The sequence below is a fragment of the Equus quagga genome, chromosome 16 (assembly GCF_021613505.1).
Source record: "Equus quagga isolate Etosha38 chromosome 16, UCLA_HA_Equagga_1.0, whole genome shotgun sequence".
In the NCBI taxonomy this organism is placed as follows: Eukaryota; Metazoa; Chordata; class Mammalia; order Perissodactyla; family Equidae; genus Equus; species Equus quagga.
The window spans coordinates 82,231,579-82,255,201 of record NC_060282.1 but is presented as its reverse complement, the minus strand read 5'-3'; the positions used below and the strand labels follow the sequence as shown (position 1 = coordinate 82,255,201).

Genomic DNA, 23,623 nt, shown 5'->3' with positions numbered 1-23,623 from the left:
GGGTATCCATAAGCTTCATTATGGCTTCTGTGTCAAGAATGGTCTTCAAGAGTGGAAGAAGGAGATTGGTTCGAGTAGTGCTGGAGGACACATGGGAGCCGCGGAGATGGAGCAAAGGGATGGGTCCTAGATACATTTTGAATGTAATCATAACAAGTTTTTCTCATGGCTTTGGTTTTAGGGGTGAGAAAAAGCAAATCAAAGATAACTTCTAGGTTTTTCACCTAAATAATTGAGTAGATGGTGCCATTTCTGGAGACAAAGCAGATTGGGGAGGATTATTGGGGGAAGGGATTAGGAGATTGAAATGTCCATATTCAGATTGAGATGCCTGTTTACGCACCAGTTGGAGAAGTCAAGTAGGTAGTGGGATCATTGAGTTCTCGTCTGAGTGGAAAGGTGGGTTGAAGGCACACATTTGAGAGTAATTGATATATTAAATTATATTAAAAGCTGCGGCCTGCATGAAATCTTCTAAATTTAAAGATAGCTAAAGAAGAGCAGATGAAATGATAGTTCTTTAAACAGATTTGTAAATTCAGATTAAAGTTTCCAGTTTCAGTATTTCACATGCAGCATGGAACTCAGTCCCTCAGATTCCTACTTGCCCTTTTCTTAATACACTATAATTTGATACTTGGATACATTCTGATCCTCATAGCATTTAGCTCTAAAATGCTGTGTTACTAAACCACCTCTCAGCATCTTCTCACAAATATATCCAAGACTCTGTTGCTATATTTCATTCCAAGCTTAACCATTGAGGGTTTTAAGATATTTTCAAAGAAAAGAGACAAAATTTAGATCCACTTTGGTTTGTTTTATTATTATTACCACTAATAGTCAAACGGAAAACTACATTTATTTCCTCCATCTTAAGTTGTGTTTATGAGTGATTGCTCAAGGTACGTATTTTTTACATTATCCAACAAAGTATAAAATTGATATTGTCAATTCTGTTGCATTTTAAATAATGCTTCTGAAGAGGGGGATTTGGTGTGATTATTTGAGTACGGAAAGAAAAAGTGGCCCTGTGTTTTGCAGTAATTTACCAGAAGCAGGTAGTCTTCACTCTGGAGTCACGAAATGAGACAAAGTAGGATGAAGAAATGGCTGGGGCGTGTGAAATAACCCTTGGAGCCAATTTTCGTTCAGTTTAAGTTCAGTATCTATCAACATCCCATTAGAGTATGTCATTCCAGAATTTTCTATACTATGTTTTTCTTTGCATAGAAGGAATTTAAGAAGACGTTGTGTACTATTACATGGACAACTTTTGTCTCTTGTGGTTGTGACTCATGATCCAGTCTAAAAAGTGATGAATAAATCTCATTTCTAATCATAATTTATTTTGAAGTATTGGTTCATAATGCTTCTAAGAATCAGCAATTTAAAGTCAGAATTCTATAGTAGAGATGACTGATATATCAGAAGAAAAAAATGTAAGATTCATTTATAATAGCCTTTATCATTTGCTGATCTTCCTGCCCAAAATTCCAAAAATTTTTTCATTATAATATCTAAATATAACCCCCCTGAAATGGTTTATTTACACAATGTTCCATCTGAATATGTTAATATACTTCTCTGTGACCCATAAGCTTATTTTCCAGGGAGAAAAAATATCAGTGGGATGAGCTTTTTTGTTCACGTTGAAATATGTTCTGATAGGTTGGAAATCAAAATGCAAACCTGTGTTTATGAATTAGCTTCAGCCCCTTTCAGCCCCTTTTGTTCAGCAGCTCTGAATGCAGTTAGATGATTCTCATCTCATTCAAGTTTATTGGATATACATCAGAGCTGACACACAGCAGATAACTCGAGGGTCCAAGCCTATGTTAAGTTTCTTAAAGATTGTGAAATGATTCCAAATTCTCCTTTTGCATTATCTGCTAGCAAAGAGAGGGAAAAGAGCTTTTATTGGGACAAATTCATAGCAGAATTATGTTCCTACAAGAGAATATAATAAAATTCGCATTCCATTAATATTTTCCTGAAATGTGATCTCAATGAATCTTATGTGCCTGACACATAATATAGATGCTCAGAAAAGTGATGGGTAAATGGATCTATGAGGGGACAGAAAAAGGGAGGAAGGAAAATTATGCTCACACAATGAACATTAAGAATTGGAGTGAGAGCACCAAAGCAGTAGGAATGACAGGTGGATTAGTACAAGAATGCTGAGTCAGGGGGATTGCTAGCAGTAACATGGAGGAAGCCATACTAAACTGAATCAGGGAGCGTTGGGTTGAGTTTCAACTCTGCAACATTCAAAAAGTGCAAATGTGACTAGTCATTATCTTTGAATAATATGCTGCCCAGTTCTCCATCATTGACTGAATTGACTGACCATTCATACTAAACCTATGATTAAGACATCAGCATAGAGTACATTTATAATACACAATAGAAAAGATCTTTGAGGGATTTTAGCGAAATAAAGTAAAATAATGTATGGATATAAATTTACTTTATGACTACAAAACACTACATAAAGTATAGATATTCTTACATGAACATCGCTATGACTATTTCTTGGGGAACAAACCTGGTTTCTAAGTACGTAGTAATCTTTCTTAAATCACCTAGAGGGTCCCTAGGATTTTAAATTATTCCAAACTTCTAGGTTAACAAAGTCTAAGCACTCACTTTAAGTTATGGTTTATGTCATCTAAAAATGCCAGTTATTGTAATATATATCATTATTTAATCTGTCATTGAGGGAAAAACCCTTTCCAGTAAACTTTGACACAGTGTTGATTGTAAGGAGCATCTCAATTTTTAGAGATGTAAAATGTGAAAAAAAAAGTGTTTCTTAGAATCCATGAAATAATGGATTTGACAATTTCTCTATGAGAGGTTTTCTTTATGGTCAAATGCAGTGACAAGTCGACATATAGGACTACTGTAAATCCCATTGAAATATTTACTCAAGAGAAGAAATCTTGAGATTTTGCATGCACTCTTGACCCCATTAACCATTCTATATTCATCATAGAGTGTTGTGTGAGAAAGCAGTATTGGAAACTAATTTAAAAGCAGATATTTCCATGAACAAAGTGTGAAAGAAAATATACTTCAGAATGGGTAGAACAATGCGCTAGTCAGCCTGCTTGTCTTCCTCATAAAAAGAGGCCTAGTCATCATTATTCCAGCTTGGTGCCTCTCACAAAGCTCCTGATCTCTCCATCAGATCTGTTCTCATCTTTTATGTGATAAGAATCTGACACATACCTGTAACAGTGTGCTTCCCTTTCTGGATGAAATCTGCCTTGTAGCTTACTTACTGGGATACTTCCTGAAATAATCTCTTTCTGCTTTCCATGTAAACGCTGAAGATGGAGGGAGTGTTAATATTCCAGACATTGCTTGCATGAGGTTTCTAGGAACCTATAGCAAAACCTTTTTCACAAGATCCCACAGCTCTGTAGATAAAGGATCCTCCACAGAGCTGGAACAGGAAAATATCCAGAAAATACTGGAATTTTTTTTTTTCCCGATTTGAGCTAAAATGCCTAATTCCAAGTAATGCATTAAGTGTATTTATTACTTCTCAAAATGTGTTGGTGAAACACTAGCTTTAGCAGATGTAAGAGGTTTTTAGTGAAAAAAAAGTTTGTCAAATAAATTTGGGAAACATAATTGGTGTGCACAGAATAAAGAGTGGAGACTTCTGAAATCAGACAGAACTGGGTGTAAACCTACCTGTCATTCATTGTCCTCCAAGAATTCTCTTCTGTCAAATTAGGACAGTGATGACTGTCTCATAGGTTTCTTGTGATTAAAGTAAGATAATGCATAAAGCATCATGCCTGACTGAAAATAGGTGATATCACTGTGAATTCCCAATGGTTTCACCCCAATTTTCTCTATCTTTTTGAACATTCAAGACATAATTTTGTTTGACTCTTAGAACATATAGACAGTAATGAGTCATCTAAAGTACAGATGGTCACTGATTCATCCATGGACGTCTGGTGATTCTGTGAAAGTGGCCCAAGGGCCGCCCTGTGAAGGGGTGAGAGTCTGAGAGTTCTGACTCTTCGCAAGCTTTGCTTTTATCTGTCATTCTGTCTGAACACTGAGGACTCCGGTCAAGACTTGCCCTGAAGTCTACGCTCATATGCCCAATTGCCTCATCAACAACTCAACTTTGATATCTAGCGGGCACCTGAATTTAACATACCTAAAACCACCTCAAGACGCTCACACCACCCCAACTTACCTTCCCTGCTTCCTTACTTGACTGAATGGCGACATTATTCCTCCACATGTTCAGGCCCCAAATTCCTGACGTTCACATCTTGCATTCAATCCATTACTAAGCCCTCTGGGCTTTTTCTTCAAAATAATATTCCAATCCCTTGAACTATCATCAACTCTGCAGTTGACGCTCTAGCCCAGGGATCATTGCAGTCGCATCCTGACTGGTAGCCCTGCTTCTTCTTTACCTCCTTTGGTCTGTTTAACTCACAGCAGCAGCCTGTTCCTTTCAAAATTAAGCCATATGTTGAAGCTCCTCTGCTCAAAATCGACGTTTGCCTCACATCTCCCTTAGAGGAAAACCAAGGGCCTATCTAGTCTGAGATGCTGGTCCCCACTCTGACCTCATGTCCCCTTGCAGACTCAGTTCTCATCTCCCTGTCCTCACTGTGGACACTGGCGCACTCCAAGCTCCTTCACAGGAACTTTCACTAACTGGTTGCTCGACCTGGAATTTTCTTCCCCAAAAACCTACGTGTGTTGCTCCTCCCTTCTTTCTGCTCTCTGCTCAAGTGTCAGCTTATCAGAGAGGGCCTCTCTGCCAGCTAATTTAGAATGGCTGACCCCTATTCCCAGATAACCTTGTCTGCCTTGTTTTCTTAACAGATCTTACCACCTGCTGTCATAGTATGTATTTATTGATAAATTGGTTTTTTACCTATAACCCCTGCGTATCTGTAAAGTGTAAGACTGATGAGAGCTGTGACACGTTTGTCTGGTTCAGGCTTGTTCTCTAGCATCTATGATAATGCAGGAACATAGGAGGTACTCAGTAAATATTTGTTGAATGAATAAATGAATTAAGACTCTGCTTAAGACTGTTTCACAGAAAATGTTCTGCTGCCTAAGTCAGATTAAAAAGAATCATGAAAACCTCTGATTTATACATAGGTGGGTGATGCCATTTTGAATTGTAAATATGCTTACCCAGCATAATATACTTAACTAGCATTTTTATTAATTTTAGCAGACAGTAAATATACAATAACATACCCATTTTTAACTTACAGGAAAGGACACAGAATAAATCTTTGTGTCCCTTGTCTTTCCGGTGATTTAAATCAGTTCTGTAGATCATGAACAGGTGCACACATAGCATAGAGCAAAGACTTAATGAATGTTAGCTAGTCCTGTTTGTATACATAATTCCCAACCTATGCATGTCTTCTTGTTTTGTTTTGTTTTTTTACCCTTTTTAGGTATTGGAGATATAGTGAAGAAATGAAAACCATGGATCCTGGCTATCCCAAACCAATCACAGTCTGGAAGGGCATCCCTGAATCTCCTCAGGGAGCCTTTGTGCACAAAGAAAATGGTATGCAACATGTGCCTTCTATATTTCATGAGTTTATTAATATTTCAATAATGCAATCTACTCTTTTGGTGCAGTAAATCATTACAGAGTGCCATACTAAGGCTATATCATATTATATTTATATAAACGTTCCTTCCTAGATTGATGTTTAATATTGTGTTCCAGATGTTCTTAACCTCAGCTTAGTTTATAGGAAAAAAATAAAGTTAATTTTTTGAAATGGAGGGTGTGGATACCTTTGAAGTAACCTCACCTATTTTTCTACTAAAATTCCTGCAAAGATAATAATAAAAAACATACATGGGACAGAAGCCGATCACAGAGAAGATATGCTGTAAGTGTACACTGAGCACAGAGACACCTGGTAAATGTGCATGTTGAGGGTGATAGTTTTTCCTATATGCCTTTGGCTTACAGGGTCAAGGAGCAAGGAGGACCCCAGCTCCATACAGTCAGGCTAGAGAGGATATGCGCTTGCTTAACGACAAGAAACAGATCAGAGAGCTGCCCACATCCCTTGCTCTCCATCCCAGGATTTGGGATTCAGCAGGTGCTAAGTGGAACGTTAGCCAAGAGATGGATAATCCATACTCCCCTCTCTGTTGGCATATGTAAAGTCTGAACATTTCTTTCTTCACTCAGGGATTAGTGAATAGGAATAGGTATAAACAATAATAATTCAAAATAAAATGTGTACACCATATTCCAGAACAGAGGAAAAGCAAGAGACATCATTCCGAAATACAGAGAAAAAACATACCCCATCAAATGATTTATAATAGGAACCAGAAGAAAATAATACATTGTGTGGGTATGCAGTAGCATGAAAAGTCTATAATATATATGCAACAATCACTTGCAGGAACAAAATTAAATGCAACTAGGGAGGGTAAAGAGCAAAAATGTTTAATGAAGAAACAGGGAAAATTAAAACTATGACGGACCATCAGCAGATTGCCAGAGTTTAAGAAAACCTTACGCTGTGCATAAACTTGGAGGAACTGCGACCTAGGATGAATGAATTTCAGTCAGAAAAGTCAAAGTACACACCTATGCTTTGACTATTGTTACCTGTAATGATAGACTACCTTCTGTGTGATAATGTCCCACATCATCCCAGATTCAGTCCAACACGCCCTTGAAGCCCTGGTCATAACACTGGCTGAGAATTATTGTTATTTGTATATTCTATTGGTTCAGAGAATTAAAGGACCGAGTTAAGATATAGCCTGAACGTGACAAAAGCAAAAATCCATGGGAGAGGAGAGATGGAGATGAAGCATCTGAGATAAAAAGGAAATCAATAAGAAAATGAAGGAAGTCAGAATGCAGTCACATGAAGGCAGTAAAATCAAATCAATAATGTGGCCAAAAAACTTGAGAAACTGTGAAGATGCAGATGAAAAGGACAAAGAAATGAAAAAAAAAATGTGAAAGATAATGACATGGAAGGCAGAAAACTGAGCTCTCCTCTAAGAATTAGAGCTGTCAGCAAGGAAGAAGCTCGGGGTTAGGGAAAGGTAACTTCTTGAGTTTAGACTAAAGGGTGTTCCAACCCAGATAAAATCAACTCTAGCTAAGATTCGTGAAGTCTTACCACTGCTCCAACCTGCCTCCAGTAAAGGTTATCCCACACGATACAAAAATATATGCAAAGAAAATTAAGCTAAGGTCTTACTAGTGATTAACTCTAGCAAATTTCATAATACATTTTCATTTCTTGTCTTTATTAATTTTCTAAAATGAGCATAACTTTTGTAGTAAAAATAACTTCAAATAAGTGATAATTGTTTCAAAAGATTGAGAAAATACACATAATCTTAATTTCTTAGCATATGGACTGTTTCCATTTTCCCTGTTTCTTTTTACAAGGCTAATATATGAGATTTTATTTCATTTCTCTGGAAATAAATCGTAATTATGTGAAAATGACAGAAAAAATCTTCTTGTTGCCCCTTGCCCCCATGATTTTTCATATCCTTGTCCATCTGAAAAGTTAATAATATTCATTCAATATAAATCAGTGAAATTGTGCTGAAAAGTATATTCTGAACTGTGTAACTTTTATAAATTACTTCTAAACAACTATGAAGCAACACAGTAAAATTTTTTAAATTGAAATATTGTATTATTTTTGTTATAATAACATAATTAACAAAATGCTATCAATTTCCACCTCTATGAAAGTTCACATTTACTCAATTTTGTGTGTTGTACAAAAAAGAACTGAGAATGCCGAGCATATTTCCCTGAGCACTTTCCCACCATCTTCTCAGCTCAAGGGTAAATTTCCTAAGAAGAAAAATGGTTTCCTTATATTCATAATTTAATGTTTTCTTTTCACATAGCAAAGAATAACTTTGTAAAATACTGACAGAGAAACAAAGCATGTTGGGAAAATCAGTGCTTACAAATGACAAAATACTACAGATAAAATTTCAAAAAATCCATGTCTTCTGGACCTTACCTGGTCCAGCCCCGTCTTTGATATCCTTCAATGTTGAGCTCACTTTTCATCTTTCAGGAAATCTTCCTTGAATATACTTTTTTGGTACCCTACCCCTTGCACTCAAAGTCTCCTATTACAACGATCAGCTTGTATGCACATTGTCCTCTCCAGTGTAGACTCTTTGCAGGCAGTCACAGAGTGACCATTCAATAAATATTGTTGCTGAAGCTTAATTTTATTCCTTCCGTTCTCCAAAAGTTCACTCCCTGAAGTGGAGGAGATCTATTTGTCTGGAACCCTTGTTCTGGAGAGTAGCAAGATGAGCCAGTCTGGAAGGTCTTGTTCTAAATAGTCTACCAACAGCGAGTTCTCCACTTTCTATTCTCTACTCAGATCTCATGCTTGTGGCTTCTTACCTTAAACTCTAATTTTGCACAATTTCTTTCCTCACATTTGTTATGAAAGAGAGAAAGCTCAAATTATTAAACACACATTTGTATTTATATTTAGACTCAAAGTAATTCCCTGTAAAGATAAATCCATGCATATGATATTTGATAGTCACAAGTCAGAGATGATAGAGCCTTGGAATGTTTTCTCCAATCCTCTCTTCCGCCAATGTAGGAATTTCTTCCTCAGAATCCTCTCCTAATGGTAATTGTCAAAACCAAAAAAGTCCACAAGCTTAAAATTCAGCTATAGATTTTTGAAGGATGTTTTTCACCTCAAGGTGGAATATGCCTTCCTGTAATACCTATTGGTATTAATTCTGCTACCTTGCCCAATGAAATATGAATACTTGGTTCCATTTATTGAGTGCCTACCGTGAATAAGTTGTGCTACTTAAACTTCTCATCTAATTTAATTGTGCAACACAATTACCTCTTTACCTCATTTATTATTTTTTATAAATGAGGAAACCAACATCAGCTAGTTTAAGGAACCTACGATCATAAAAGTGGTAGGATTCTATATCTAAGGCTTGGAGCTAGAACGTTCTAGTCTCAGTGAATGTGTTCTAGCACACTGTCTCCAAAGAGAAAAAGTTAAAAAAGTCTTTTTCTATATTGTATCATTAAAGTAATTGATGATCTGCCGTGTCAGGCTGAATTGTTCATTTTGTCATACTAGGCAGACCCAGCCTTTCTCAGAGAGCAGCTTCTGGAGCCATCATCCTCTTGGTTTTCCCCTGTAACCATCTTAATCTAACAATTTTCTTATTTTCCTATTTACTTTTAGCCCCCGAAAATAACCACAATAATCCAGGTGATCTCTGACTCATGCAGTATATAGTTGAATGATTTCTTCTTAACACTCGCTGTTCGACAGTGTTTTAAGCAACGACATGAGAGTTTAACATACACTAAAATTGCAGTAAAGCATCATTGCATCTGCCCTCCTTCAGATTGTTTCCACGTTAATTGCTGTCAAACTCCACCTCCTAGGTATTCTATATTCTCTCCTTAGAAAATGCAATTTTAGGGTTAATGCAAGATTCTGCTTTTAACATTGTTGCATTTTATTACAGCCCCACTTTTAGCCTGTTAAAATAGTTTTGACCCTTAAATCTCTTGATTTGGTGTATTAATTCTCCCCCCTTCTCTTACTCTGTGAAAATCCACAAGTGTGATTCAAACAAATATTTCCACAAGATTCAGTTTATTCATTCACATTTATTAAACATTAATTACCTTCTTAATAAACATATAAGAGTGGAGAATAGAAAGAACACATACGCACTGCCAACCAGAACATCCACTAAGTTATAACCAGAAAGCTATTGTGGACAGTGTCTCATTACAGTTTGGACTAAGCAATAGGTATGTCACCAGTATAACCTAGTCAAATACAAGAGAAAAAAGGTCATCAAATAATACATTACAACCTCACTGAGTTCTTTATCAGGATTTCTGAAAAAATAATAATTCAGGTTAGAATCATTTGAAGTACTCAACAAGCACAGCATCTACAAGATTATAACATCAAAGGCACTCGTAAAAAGGAAAAAAATAGGAGTTCATAAACATTTCCTCAACCGACATTTCATATACGGAAAAAAACAGCAAACCTAAATTATTGAATGAGATGAATTTTGCGGGATCAAAGTTTGGCAGATTTCTATTACCAAGATTTCAGGCTACTTTTTTTCCAATGCTTTTGTTCTTTAATTCCTACTTATTAGAGTTCTTATCTCTAACAAGTTTATTCAGTAAACTACAATTCTACTCCTGTGCACGGAGTGTGCTACTATAAAATTTGGCCTACACACCTGATAAACATGAAAATGGAAACTTCTGAACTTTTGTGAGATACCCAGCAGCTTCATAGTAATTAGCTTTGATGAAAAATTAAGGATGAGGACACTTCCAGCTGTTGGTTTCCAGGTTATAAATATAAGTAAGAAGTCTTTCCACGTGTTTTGAAGGTCTGTTTAATTCTAGATCAGTGCTGTTATTCAACTATGATCATATAATGTTCTGCCACTTGACAGGCCCTGAACGTTTCTTCATCCAAGCTTGTTGAGTAATTACATTGGGTTTCATTAGCGTGACCAAATACCAGCTCCCTGCAGAAAAATCTGAATCTCCGTACACCTGTTTTCACTTGGCAAGATGCTCTGATTGCAAAACTGCCCTTCGAAACTAAAAGCAACAGCAGATTTTTATGGCATTGAACAGAATGATTTCCAAAATGCAGTGACCTGAAGTGATGGTCTATCCAAGCTGAAATTTTTGGAGAGGTGTCAGAGGTTGTTGTGTTTCAGGAGTGGCAACTGTCACAACCTGTGGTGTTTAGCCAAGGAGTGATTGTTGAAAGACAAGAGATCACTAAAGGACCCAGTCTTAGAAAAATCATTCAGTGTTCAGCCTCTAGAACTAGACCAAGATTTAAACCCTGCTTTCCCCAGGTCTTGGGCATAGTATTTTCTTTCTGAGCCTCGCATCTTTGCCTGAAACGTATAGGTAATTAAACCACCTGACAGAGTGGTTATGAAGATTAAAAGATGTCATTTGCTGAGTTTTTAACACAGTGCTTCTTTCCAAAAAGTACTCAACAATATAGGAAAAAGAAAGCCCTCATTAATGCTTATTAACTCTAAAGTAAGTATATTTTTCAAAATAAATAGCTCCCAAAATATAGTTTTTACATAATTTTAACATTAAAACATTTCTTCTTGGTTTCATGAATTTTATCTCAAAGCAGAAATTAAGTCCAAGGAAGATAGTCACAAAGAAACTTGACATGAAAGAGCGATGGACAGAAAGAAAAATCTGTGCCCAACAAAAACAGCAAAAAATTATGGAGAACAGTCCTAAGAAAAATACACGTATTTGTAGTTTAATTGTGACAAGCTTGCAAAGTCTGTTATCTGCTTCCGCAACATAGTGGACCATAAATCACGTGTAATGCTAGTGACTTGAGCCTGGCGCATACCACCTCCTCCCCCAGGAAATGTATGTTAGTTGGAAGAATTAAAGAAAAGGATTAACAATGGCTTTAGAAATTCTATGAAATGCAGCTAGTTAAATTTAACATGATTTTAACATAAACTAAGTAAATAAGGAAGTTAAATGATAAGGACAAAAGGAGAAGAGGCAAAATGGGCATGACCTAGAGTCAGAAATGAGGTTAGCGCACAAGATACTAGAAGTGCCTATTTTCTCATTAAAATCTTCAGCAGACAAAGGAAAACATCTCTCGTTTCATGATTTATGATTTGTTGAGCTGTCTTTGTCCAAATGACAAAGCACCCCTATTGTTTGGGAGGAGCACAGCTATTTCCCATGCAAAGTTGAGTAGAAATTTCCGGGGAGGGGTTTCAGAGGAGCCTCCCTACAATGTATCTTACATCCAGGTGCTCACCCGCAGCAGCAGTTGGTAACACTGTATCAGCATCTTCCGGTGTAGTTTGACATCATCACACTGATGTGTGATTCTCTGCCAGGGATCCTCTAAGGGAGCTAAACCTTCTCTCTCTTATGGAGAGCGGGAGTAGGTGTATACGGCGGGGTCTTTCAACACTGCTCTGCAGAGGACGTTTCTTTCTTAGCTGAGCTTTCCTTGGGCCTCAGGGCACGGTTCCTTGAGCACAGAAGCCACATCCATCTCAACAGACAGCTGAGCTGAGAATGGTGTCTTCTTCCTACGAAAATTGAGAGGCCTTAAAATACATCTTTCGAGTAGCCTATTTTATTAAATTTCTGTACATGGACACTTTCACAAATAAGTGGTTCCTGTGTGTGTTTCCCCCGCAGGCTTTACATATTTCTACAAAGGAAAGGAGTATTGGAAATTCAACAACCAGATACTCAAGGTAGAACCTGGATATCCCAGATCCATCCTCAAGGATTTTATGGGCTGTGATGGACCAACAGACAGAGACAAAGAAGGACACAGCCCGCCAGACGATGTAGACATTGTCATCAAACTGGACAACACAGCCAGCACTGTGAAAGCCATAGCCATTGTCATCCCCTGCATCCTGGCCTTATGCCTCCTTGTACTGGTTTACACTGTGTTCCAGTTCAAGAGGAAAGGGACACCCCGCCACATACTGTACTGTAAGCGCTCTATGCAAGAGTGGGTGTGATCTAGGGCTTTTTCCTGTCTTTCTTTTCCAGGAGTTTGTGGTAACTTGAGATTCAAGACAAGAGCTGTTATGCTGTTTCCTAGCTAGGAGCAGGCTTGGCGGCCTGGATCAGGGCTGACCTTTCAAACCCAGAGGGTTGCTGGTCCTGCACAGGAGTGGAAACACACTCGTGGGGACGCTTCCATGATGCACAGTATCTGCCCTTCTTCAGTCGTCTGTCTCTCCTTGTCATTCAGTTCTAGGCCTTTCCTCTGCACGCTCAATGCCCAGTAAATTTTCAGCATTAACTAAAGAAGAGGAGAAAAGAAGAAAAGATTCTTCTGAAAGGTTTCTAATATTATTTTCCTTCTGAAGTCTGAGCCCATTTCTTGGGGGCGGGGAGGGGGGTAAAAAAAAAAAGCAAAACGGAAAACCCATGAATTTTTGCTTTAGAGCAAAGAGAAAAAAAGGTTAAACAAAAAAAACCCCACAGTTGAACTTTCAGGAAAGTGTGAAGACCCAAAACAGCTTTGTCTCCAAAGAAGATAGCTCTCTGACTGCTACAGATAGTCTCCTACGCTTCGTTTTTTTGTCAGGTGGGAGATTGGAACACACACGCAGGACGTTAGACTGTCGGGACAGCCATTTTCCAACAAACAAGGGGCCAAAATATCTGCAATATAGTAACAGCCTTAAAAATACATCCATTTTTCGTTTTATACAGCTGTTCTCAGCTATGTCCTCAATGTTGCATCACATTTATATTCATAGCTGTATTCAAACAGGACCTTTTCATTGTTTGGGAGTGTTTCTAAACCCCTTCTGCCACCTTCCCCCTGCATCGCTGTGATAATGTCCCCAAGTTGTATTAGGCCATTGCCCCAGGCCTCCCAGGGGTCTGTCAGGAATATTCACTATAAGAAGAGTAAGAAGCAGTGTGTCTCTGAAGTCGTCTAAAGTGGCAGTTGTTTTTTAAGGGTGTGTGACACTAGTGATGCATTGCTGTAACCCTTTGAGAACTATCAGATCAGCTTTCAGAGTCTGAGGATGGTCAGTCTTGCTCTCTGGTAAATTACAGAACTGGGCAATGGTGAAAACAGGCACAGGCTCAAGAATTCAGGTTTTTAAAACAGATATCCTATAACCCAATGTAATTTTTAAAGAATTTACGGTACTACAGAAATGCATTTATAACAGAAGTGATGTTACTTGCCAAAAAGTTCTCTGGCAAATAAAAAGATATTTTATTAAGTATCTTGTAAGAGTGAGATTTTATTTGAATGACTGATGACAGTATCCAAAGTCTTCTTTTTGTTGTTGTTAGACATACTGAATTTCTGTTTTAAAATCCGTTGCATGAAAATTCCATTTGCCTTGGTACATGCAGTTGGCATTGCCATTTAAAAAATGAATTAAAATGATGACTCTGAGATTGCATGAATATCCTCCAGCGCATTACCTGTTGCATGTCAATCATAGTTCTCAAAGGGTTCCTGTGGCTTCTGGCCTTTAGCCATCCGATTGATCACTGACAGAGCCAAGAGACCACCAAAGCATTTCATTGTTGCGTGTGATTTGTCCTAAAGCAGTGTTGTCATTTTCATGTGACCTGCAGAGCAGGTTTGTATCAATAATTTTTTCCTAGAGAAAAGTCAGCAACTGACAGACCTCTATTGATTTTTAGGAGCTGCTTCTTGCAGTGAAAGGCTTTACAGCCACTGGGCTGTGAACTTACTAGAGATGGTCAGAACGAATGCACCCCATGAGTCAGACATTGGCTTTGTGTGAAAGCCAGCTTTTGAGGGGATTAGCTTTTGAAACAATGAACAGCTTGCCTTGAACTTGATTACTGATCTGTTGACTGTCATTACAACCTAAACATTGTCTTCTGTGAAAAATTTCCTTGAACGGTCCCGTTCTATGTCTGTTGCCCTTTGACCTTTAACTTGCAAACTGGCACAAACTGAAGGAGTCTGGTGTTGCTTCTCCGTTGGAGTGTTAATTGTTCGCTAAAAACCTAGTAAGCACGAGCTGTTTCCTCAGAGTGGAGAGAGAAAGAATGTTGATGGTGGATCCGCAGATGGACACTGCTCTTCACATGCCCACTCTAAAAATGCCCTATACGTAGAAGTGACTTTTAATTTTCCTTCAATATAATTTCAAGTCTAAATTCATCATTTTAGTACAAATATAAAACCATAGGGGGGAAAAAAAACCTCAAAATACTTGAATGGCCAGTGTGGCTTTTATATAAAGCAGGAATTTTATACTAGTGAAAATTTCTTACTCATTTGCTAATAATACACGTTTCCAGATGATTTTTAATGAGTGTAGGTATACATTCTTATTTGGAAATGGATAGTTTGGCTGCCTTGAATTTATATTTATACTCAACATAGCATGGAAATTAGAATGCCTTTCGGTTAAACTACATGTTTATGATTTGGTTGGGGAAAATATTTTGTAATCATCGGTGGCATGCCGCACAGCCTTGCAGACTGCTATTTCTTACAACCGGAACGTATATAATGTAAGGCTAAGAAAAAAGAACAGTTAAAAAAAGAGGAATGTCTTCACAGCAAAACATTATGCAATGCAGACTGTATTTTGACAAGATGTGGGAGATTATGTATGTGAGGGCCAAGAAAGCAATGGAGGGGAACAGAATTAGCCCAGCAGCTTTTCTTCAGTGCTTCCATTCTAGAAGATGCTGATATTATAAAGAGTTAGTCACTTCTACTGAGCATGGAGGACTATGTACGTAAGCTCATTTATACGGTGTTTGCTTGTAGGCGAGTTTGATCCTTTTAGGACCTTGATGTCAAGACAAAAAAATGACTGGAAATTATATTTTGCTAAAGATAGAAATGAGGAAATATGTCATTTTGGGACATGTGTAAATCATTGAGGAATTTCATCAACCTGCATTGAAAATTGATTTTCTTTTTTTCTCTAAAGTGAGAGAGAAACTTAAGAAGCAATGTTTTGCCTCTTTACTCATTTGTCACAATGTCTGGATTCATCATAAGACTATAAGTATATAAGGGCTGGAAAATAATCATAGCATTAAGAAGAGAAGAATGCTATCCTTATGCTTGAATTCTGGAAGTATCATGAATAAGTGTTGGATCATATTTACTTCAATATGAGATGAGATTTATGTGATAGGAAAAGGCATATATGGCTTCTCTCTTTACAAGGACATTTAAATTTTCAGGTTGTGAGACTGCAAGAGATAAGAAAATATTAAGTACAACACAATGACAAACACCAGGATTCTGTTTGTTTATTGTACCCTGGGCACTTTGCCAGTATTGGTTAACCGACTCCCCTTCCTCTTGGGGTTTGGAAAAGAAATCGTGATCCTAATGGAATAGTGAAAGGGAGAGTGACTAATTGGTCTATACATAAGAAGAGTGACTCAAAAACAATGTGGAATAAATTTCCAGGGGTCAACAACATAATGTGCCAGTTCAGTATCAATAAAGACATACAATCTATCAAATATTTTTCATCATCCCATCGCTAACAGCATGGAAAGTTGAGACATAGGGTTTCCCAAATTCAAATGAAAACACATTCGTGATCACAAAAGAAAATTCTCATTTCCTTATTTCTCATTACTTTAACCTATCATGTAAACAAAGTAATGTTCCTTACATAAATTAACTATATAGTTTATAATTTTAGCCAAATATTGTTATTCTATATATTATTAACTGGACAGAATGAAGTATTGAAATAGCCAATCAGTTCTGTATTCTCTATAAAGCAGTAAATCCACCTCAAAGGAGGTTGTGAATTTAACTATTGATTTATCTCGGAACAAAGTGTCTGCTGACATGGCAATCAGAACCGGTGACTGCAGATGCGCTTTACAATTGCAAAGGTAATGTAGATAAATTAGAGAACGTTATATGATACTAGCCAAGACAACTTCTGTTGTAAATCAGAGGGCAAGGTTTTTCTGAATCAGATGTAATAAATTACTAAGTAATAATTTACAAAAAATAATTACTAAGTAATAAAGGATAGAGACTGATTTACAGAAATAAGCAGATGTTACTTTTACCAGTCAGATTGCTTGTAATCATTTTCTATTGACACACAGTTTGTTTCATATACTGTATGCATATTTTTATTCCCTTTCTGTGGGTGATTAAAAAATGCAATGTAGTGCACGAGAACATTGCCCAACTTCACTGGTAGTTCCAATACATGGATGATGTGTCTATGCTGGATCGTAGGGCTAGCATTACAATACTTTCAAGTTCTACTTATTGTGCTGATATAGCTAGGATGGGACAAATACACACCCCCACTTTGTGGATCTTACAGTAGAATAACCAGTGTGTTCCTGTTGACTGAACTCGCTGTGCTATCTGAAGGGGAATGGATGTTATCACCAAACAGACTGAGTTAACACAAGAATCGTGCGAAAAATCTTTTTTTTTTTGAGTTTAGGAATTACTTCCAGAAACTAATAAAGGTAGTGATTTCTGATAGTATTGAGTCTGTGAGATTGTAACATGTACTGAAACAACCTCATGGATGGTGGTGAAATCTTTTTCAGCAAACATAGCAAAGAGTTCGTTTAATTTTTGATGCTCTCGAGAGCATGATCCAAAATATCACAGATGTCCAACGGAGCATGCTGTCTAAAGCAAAATGTTAAATTCAGATGAGTTGTTACAAATAGCTGTAAGTACAATCTCAGCCAATATATGATATCACAAAAGGTTTCATGACAATAGTAGAGGGTCTCACCATTCCGTTGCATCTCATGCACCTTCATAATACTGATTTATTGTGAGCACAGATTATAACTGCCGGAGCATCTGTATCTATATTACAGGCTCCACGTTGCCGAGGAGGGAACTGTAGCTACACCAGAAAAGTTTTATCAGTTATGTTTTAAAAATTAGAACTTTATGTAATAAAGAAAGCAGCAACTAGGCATAGCACCACACCATAAATATGAAAACTAGATGTTATATTTATTAAATATAATGGAAATGGAGGGAGAGGAAAAATGAGTCTTTTGTAAAATATAAAAAATATATACTACAACATTCCTTAATACAACTGGAAATTTTACTTTAGCAAGTATAAAAATAGTAGAGAAAAATGCAGCTTCAAGCCCTTCACACTAGAGATGAGTATGTGAAATATCAATGCATATAATTAGCCAGTGGTCATTAGATGCTGCCCTGCATAAACACATCTGATACTCCTGCATTGCCTTCTGGGCTAAAAATGTCAAAGTCAGGTGTTCAGTAACCTCAGTTGGAAAGAAATGTCTGTTAGAATCTCCTGAGAAAAGCCATTTCCCTAGGATAGACATTTACCTCAATGATCGTGTAACACAGAACACTTGGCATCGTCGCAAAAAATTTGCCTTCGTGTTCTAGTCTCACCTAATCGTAACCTTTGTCTTTCACATGCTACTCAAATCACTTTTCCTTTGTTTCCATTGGTGTAATTTTGAAATGATTCTGAGATATTTCAAGTCAGATCAATAACATCCAATTGCAAATATCTCTTTCAATATTTTATACATAGGTCTACTTTGAAATTTAAATCAATAGTATATAAAGCCAAAAAACAAACGCTGATTTGACAAATTTACAGAAATTGAGTGAAAAACAGATGTGATACTGTAAAATTTCTGTTAGTTTTCTGGTAGAATACTGAAGTAGCAGCCTTTGATTTTTAAACACAATTGTGAGCTTGTAACTGGACACGAGCTGCATCATTTTTTAGAACAATGTAATTCTTTAAACTAAGTAAGGATATATGGTCATGAGTGCTGTAGCACAGCACTTCTCATGTGCTCACAACTAAAGCTCTTTATGAAAAATGAGGGCATAACCAGTAACTCATGGTCAGTGCATAATAAGTATAAAAAGTTACCTGTGAGAGATGTTTACTTATGAAGATTTTATGCCTTTTCAATTTAAAGAGCAACGTGTCTTGGAATTTATCTCATACTAACATTGGACGGGGACTAATACTCGTTTGCACTCAGTGTGTCCTTACATTCAAGGGCACACTGGACAGTGTAGAGCAGATACATATAAACTAGGATGTTGTGCTAATTCCCATAACTTCGCCATGTGCTCTGCTGCAGAGCTGGATTTATATGCCCTTAAGAAGGGAGAAGAAAATCAATTGAAATAAATATGAAGATATGGTCATTGTATCATGTCACTTAGCTTCAGAGCAAGATGTCATTAACCCTTATTTCACATAGAAAAACCAGAAGGAGAGAATGATGAACATGAATAAAGTGATTAAATTTGTGGCTCACAAAGCTGTTTCTTGAGTATTTTATCCACTTGTTTTTCTTCATGAAAAAACATCGCTCAAAATAGAGACATGTCTGTAGCTAGACTGGATCCCAGGTGTAACACTTCTGGCACAAGCCTTTTCATGCACGCCTCGTGTCCCACGAGGCTTTGGTGAGATGTGACGGCATGGCAGGATGCTTCTCCTAGGATAGGACGTGGCGCTGCTCATACTGGCCGCCCCTTATGAGACTGTATGTTTCTGCGTTGGCCTGTCTTGCCGAGATATGGACAAATAAAGCCTGGTGTGAGCGCTGTCTGTTTGAAAAGTCACTAGAATGCATGTTTCATTTGCTCTTATGTAAGGTTAGTTTGAACTTGTTCCCTGTCTATGTGTTGACAACCCAGTTGTGAAGGTGAAACATACTTTTCTTGAATGAATGATTCAATCCTTAAATCAATGTCATAGTTTTTGCTACCACTGAAATATCATCACAGAGGCCATATTATTGCCTGTCTTCTCACAGCTCTATAGTTTGTACTCTTGCCTGGGTAAAATTAGGTTTTTCATTCTTTTTGTCACTCATTCTTTTGTATCTGACATGTTTATGTTCATACACACAAAATTTCACAATCTTAGTTACTTTGTTACTTCCAAACAAACATGATTTCAAAACAAGGGTGATTGTATGCCTGGTTTTTCTGCTCCTCCAATTCTGAAATTATTTGTTTGCTTTCTGTGTGTTACAAAAAGTACAGATGGTAGGGAGGGACATATTATTTCTAATTGTGTTACACAGTCTGTGCCTATATTTGCATTCCTTTCCATTTCCACCTTGTCCCTTTTTTTTACAGATTTGATTTTCCCTTCCCTTTGTGAAAACCGAAATTGAGCAGCATTGTACCTCAGATGTGGTGCCCAAAAAAAGCGTCTTTGTTTCTCAGTGTCTTCTTCCACGAGTTTCTGCAAATCTAAGGCTCAGTAAATCTCGCACACCTCCCAATCTCTTGCATTGGGTTCTAACTTTTTAGAGCCACTCCCCTGAGAAAAGTGAAATGCCGAGGAGGAACGCTCTTGTCTGTGGATAAGCCAGCCAGGAAGTCTGCTTTTGAAGAGTATTTCTTAAATGATTATACAGGAAAGTAAATACCATAATATGGTATTCTGTTTAACGTACGTCATAAGTACATGAATGCCTAAAACCTCGATTCCTTAGTCTATTTCCCTTTATGTGTAAATTACGTATATATTAAAAAGAGAGAGAATAAAAGAATAAGGGGTATTATAGTGGTGGCTCTTTGCTACGTTGGTTCTAACTGCATCAGCATTTCTATTGTGGACCTCTATTTTCAGGGGTTTTAGAGACTCGCCCATAAAAATTTGCTTCAGGCTTAAAAGTCTTGAAAAGATTTTTTTAGGTATATAATTTTAAACAAATATATCTTGTTTTTATATTATAGGAGGGAAATAAATGGAGTTTACTAGTTCAATTTTACGCTAATATAACTTTTAATAAACTTAATTTTTTAACAAAAACATAAAATCTAATTAGTCCATAGTCTATTGATGGTTTTTTAAAAGAAACAATTATTGACATTGAGAAAATTGCCTGCTCCATCAGTATAGTAACCTATCTTCAAGATGTTTTAAAACTTGTATACCTGTATTAACATTATCTTGATCCCAATGGTGGATCAGTCTGATAATGAATGCCATTTATGCCATCCATACAAGCTATCTGGTAATATAGATTGGAAATATATAGTATATATAATATATGTATCTATACACACACATATATGTGTGTGTGTGTATAGATATATATATTTACTAGATAAAGGGGAAAAGCTCCCATAAATTTAGTTTGTCAAATAAATACTATATATATTAAAAGAAATTGCACAGACTTTTATCTTTCAGAGTCAGAATGAGATGCAAGCAACTGCAAAGGAAAGTTGTCTCTTGGGTAAACAATACACATTTTATAGCTTCTTTTTTCCTTCTATATTGTGGTTATGGGAAATTAAAAGAATTTAATGCATAAAATTCATGCAGATTTTATTTAAATAGCATTAAACTGTGAAGCAGAGAGAAACACTTAAGAAATTAAATATTTAGGCCATTATCTTTTGGTTGTCTAACAATACTTTACCTTTATGCTAATTCCCCATGATGTTTTCACTTATGGAGAGAGTATTAAAGTCTAACCTTGAGTGTCTGGATTGTTCCCATTATACTCAACACTATTTCATTAAGTTTTTGATAATATGTAGTCTTCTGTGTGCAAGCAAAGAAAGAAATAACACAGTTATTTGCTGAATGGGTTTTAAAGTTTGCACATTGTTAGTGGTTTTCTGCCCACACAGGATTCAATACATTTATACCATCTTAAATCTGGCATATATATATATTTTTTCAGATAGCGTCTACTGACAAACACAAAGCTTGTTTGTGTGCAAAGATAAGGCTAAATAAATGGTGCTAAAGTGTATTATGACTGTCAGATAAAATCAGGCAAAATTTTGTGGTGCTTAAATTAATTTTTTCATTGATTTTATTGATCAATGCATTGAACAGTGTTTATTATTCACAAGTTGTCTTTTATTAGTAAATCAAGGCCTCATGAGCACATTGTTAAATAAAACGGTTGACTAGTCTATGTAACAGCTCACCAAGCTACTATCTCTTTAACTCCTTATAATGTTGCGTCATTAAAGGTCAAGGGGTCACGCTATTAATCTCATCGCTGTAGACCATTAACACGACTGAACTTTTCCACGAAGTACTTATGTTTACATGCTGTAACCTTTGACTGCTGCGGCAACCTTAACCACACCGATGTCACAAGCTGGAACCACCAGCATGGCTCTGGCCATGGCAATCGAGGAGTTAAGGGCTGTGCAGTGATTTCTTTTGTATTTATTAATTTATATTTATTTTGTTTCCATTCGAGGAGGGGATTTTTGGTGGGGCAGTTTTTGTCTGCTGTAAGTGTCTTAACCTAGGGAAGGGTTAAATGGCTTTTTATACTATTGCATCTTCTGTATTTACCATCAATTCATTGTGTTGTAATTAAAAAAAGACTGTCAATAAATGAGAGAACAGAAAAATGGTTCATAGACATTGTGGTTTTACTCAATGAACGATATACCGACATTTACGATGTATATTTAGGCTGTGATCTATAGCAGTAGCCTTCACTGTCTCTGTCTTCCTAAGCAATATGATATGGAAGAATGAAAACTTTTAAGTACTTTCGGCCCAAATCTCCTGTGTGTTTGCCTGAAATAGCAAGTATATATAACTGGCCACATCAACTGGAGAGTTGTTTAACTACTAACTATAAGCACGGGACTGTGGCCAAGAAAGGGAGCCATTGCTGCGTCACATGCAGTTCAGGCAAGTCCCCGTGAACAAAGGACGTGTTAGAATTTCATCACCACTTGACAAGAGTAAACATTTCTTTCGGGATAGTCGAGCTTGACTTCTTGTTAAAGTCAGTACGTCACGACTGTCCAGGTAAATTTAATCAAAGGAGTTCATTTTTATATCAAAAGTCTTTAGCAGAATCCCATTTAAGGAATTTTTCTGTCCCCGCCTTTTTCTTTTCATGATAGGACTATAGCAAAGAGTGGCCATGGATACAGAACTGACTCACAGAGAGAAAACAAGAGTAAAGAGAAACACTTTCATATTTAACATTTTAGTAAATTGTCTTTCTTCAAATATCAGATAGTTGCATGTAATCAAATGCGGAACCAAGAGTTTCCTGAAAATCAAATCTAATATGTAACAGTAGTCCCAAAAGTTCATCTGAATTTTAGGAAGAATTAGGAACACATATTGAGAATGAAGCAAAATGTGCTCCCTCCTGCAGAAATCAGGGTGCATGTGCACCAAGAATTAATCTTGTGAATTTTAATCCACACACCAGAGAGGGCCTCTGAAGCAGAGTAACCAAGACAATCCCACAGATGTAACAGTCTGGTCAACAGTAGACAAGTCTTTTTTGGTAAGACTTTGAACTCTGCATCTAGAGTGAATCTCTGGGAATTTGAAGCTCGATCTCGAAGAGTTCAGGGAAGCCTCAGGGATAAGAGTTGTTGGACGTCTGGAACACGTCAGCATTCAAAAGGCTATAAGGTTTGGCCAACTAACTGTATGGTTTACTTTTATTTGTAGAAGACTTTTAAACAAAAGATAACCTCTCTTTTTATAAGGCTATTAAGAACGTAACACCGTAAATATCAGGCTGAATCCAAGAATGAATCTCCCTTGTTTTTATTATCAAAGAGAAAAAAAAAGCTAGACGTATCAATCTAACCCAGTCGAGTATTTTCCTTATATGCCTGAATTTTTTACTTATCTAATGTCAAAATACACTGTTATATGACCTATCTTACATGATTTTTGCCACAATCAAGGACCAAATTAGACTGATATATTGTGGAGAGAAAGAAAAATCCAGAGAGGGAGCTTGAGAACCTAATGACACACCTAGCACACTCTAGAAACATAAATATCATTTATCAGGGTGAATGATAATATTTGCCTATTTTAGCTCTTTTATAAAAGGTATTTGAATGGTCAGAGCTTTAACCCAGTTTGATGCACTCTGCTACCCACTCAGATTAGTCACCCCCATGTGTCACTACTCTCTCCTCCTCCTCCTCCTCTCTCTCCCCGTTAATTGCTCTATATCTTGAAAGAAAAATTTATAATTCACTCCGTTCAT

The 23,623-nt window shown here is 36.8% G+C and overlaps 1 protein-coding gene across 1 annotated transcript in view; it reads left to right on the top strand.

The window, feature by feature from the left end:
* The window catches only part of MMP16 (matrix metallopeptidase 16), a 289,314-nt gene extending 267,343 nt beyond the window's left edge, over positions 1-21,971 (top strand). The window contains exons 9-10 of the mRNA XM_046642690.1: positions 5,466-5,581; positions 12,287-21,971. Of these exons, the coding sequence (XP_046498646.1) occupies positions 5,466-5,581; positions 12,287-12,621 (451 nt within the window). The 3' untranslated portion in view covers positions 12,622-21,971. The remainder of the gene's footprint in view (positions 1-5,465; positions 5,582-12,286) is intronic.
* The last annotated feature ends 1,652 nt before the right edge of the window (positions 21,972-23,623 follow it).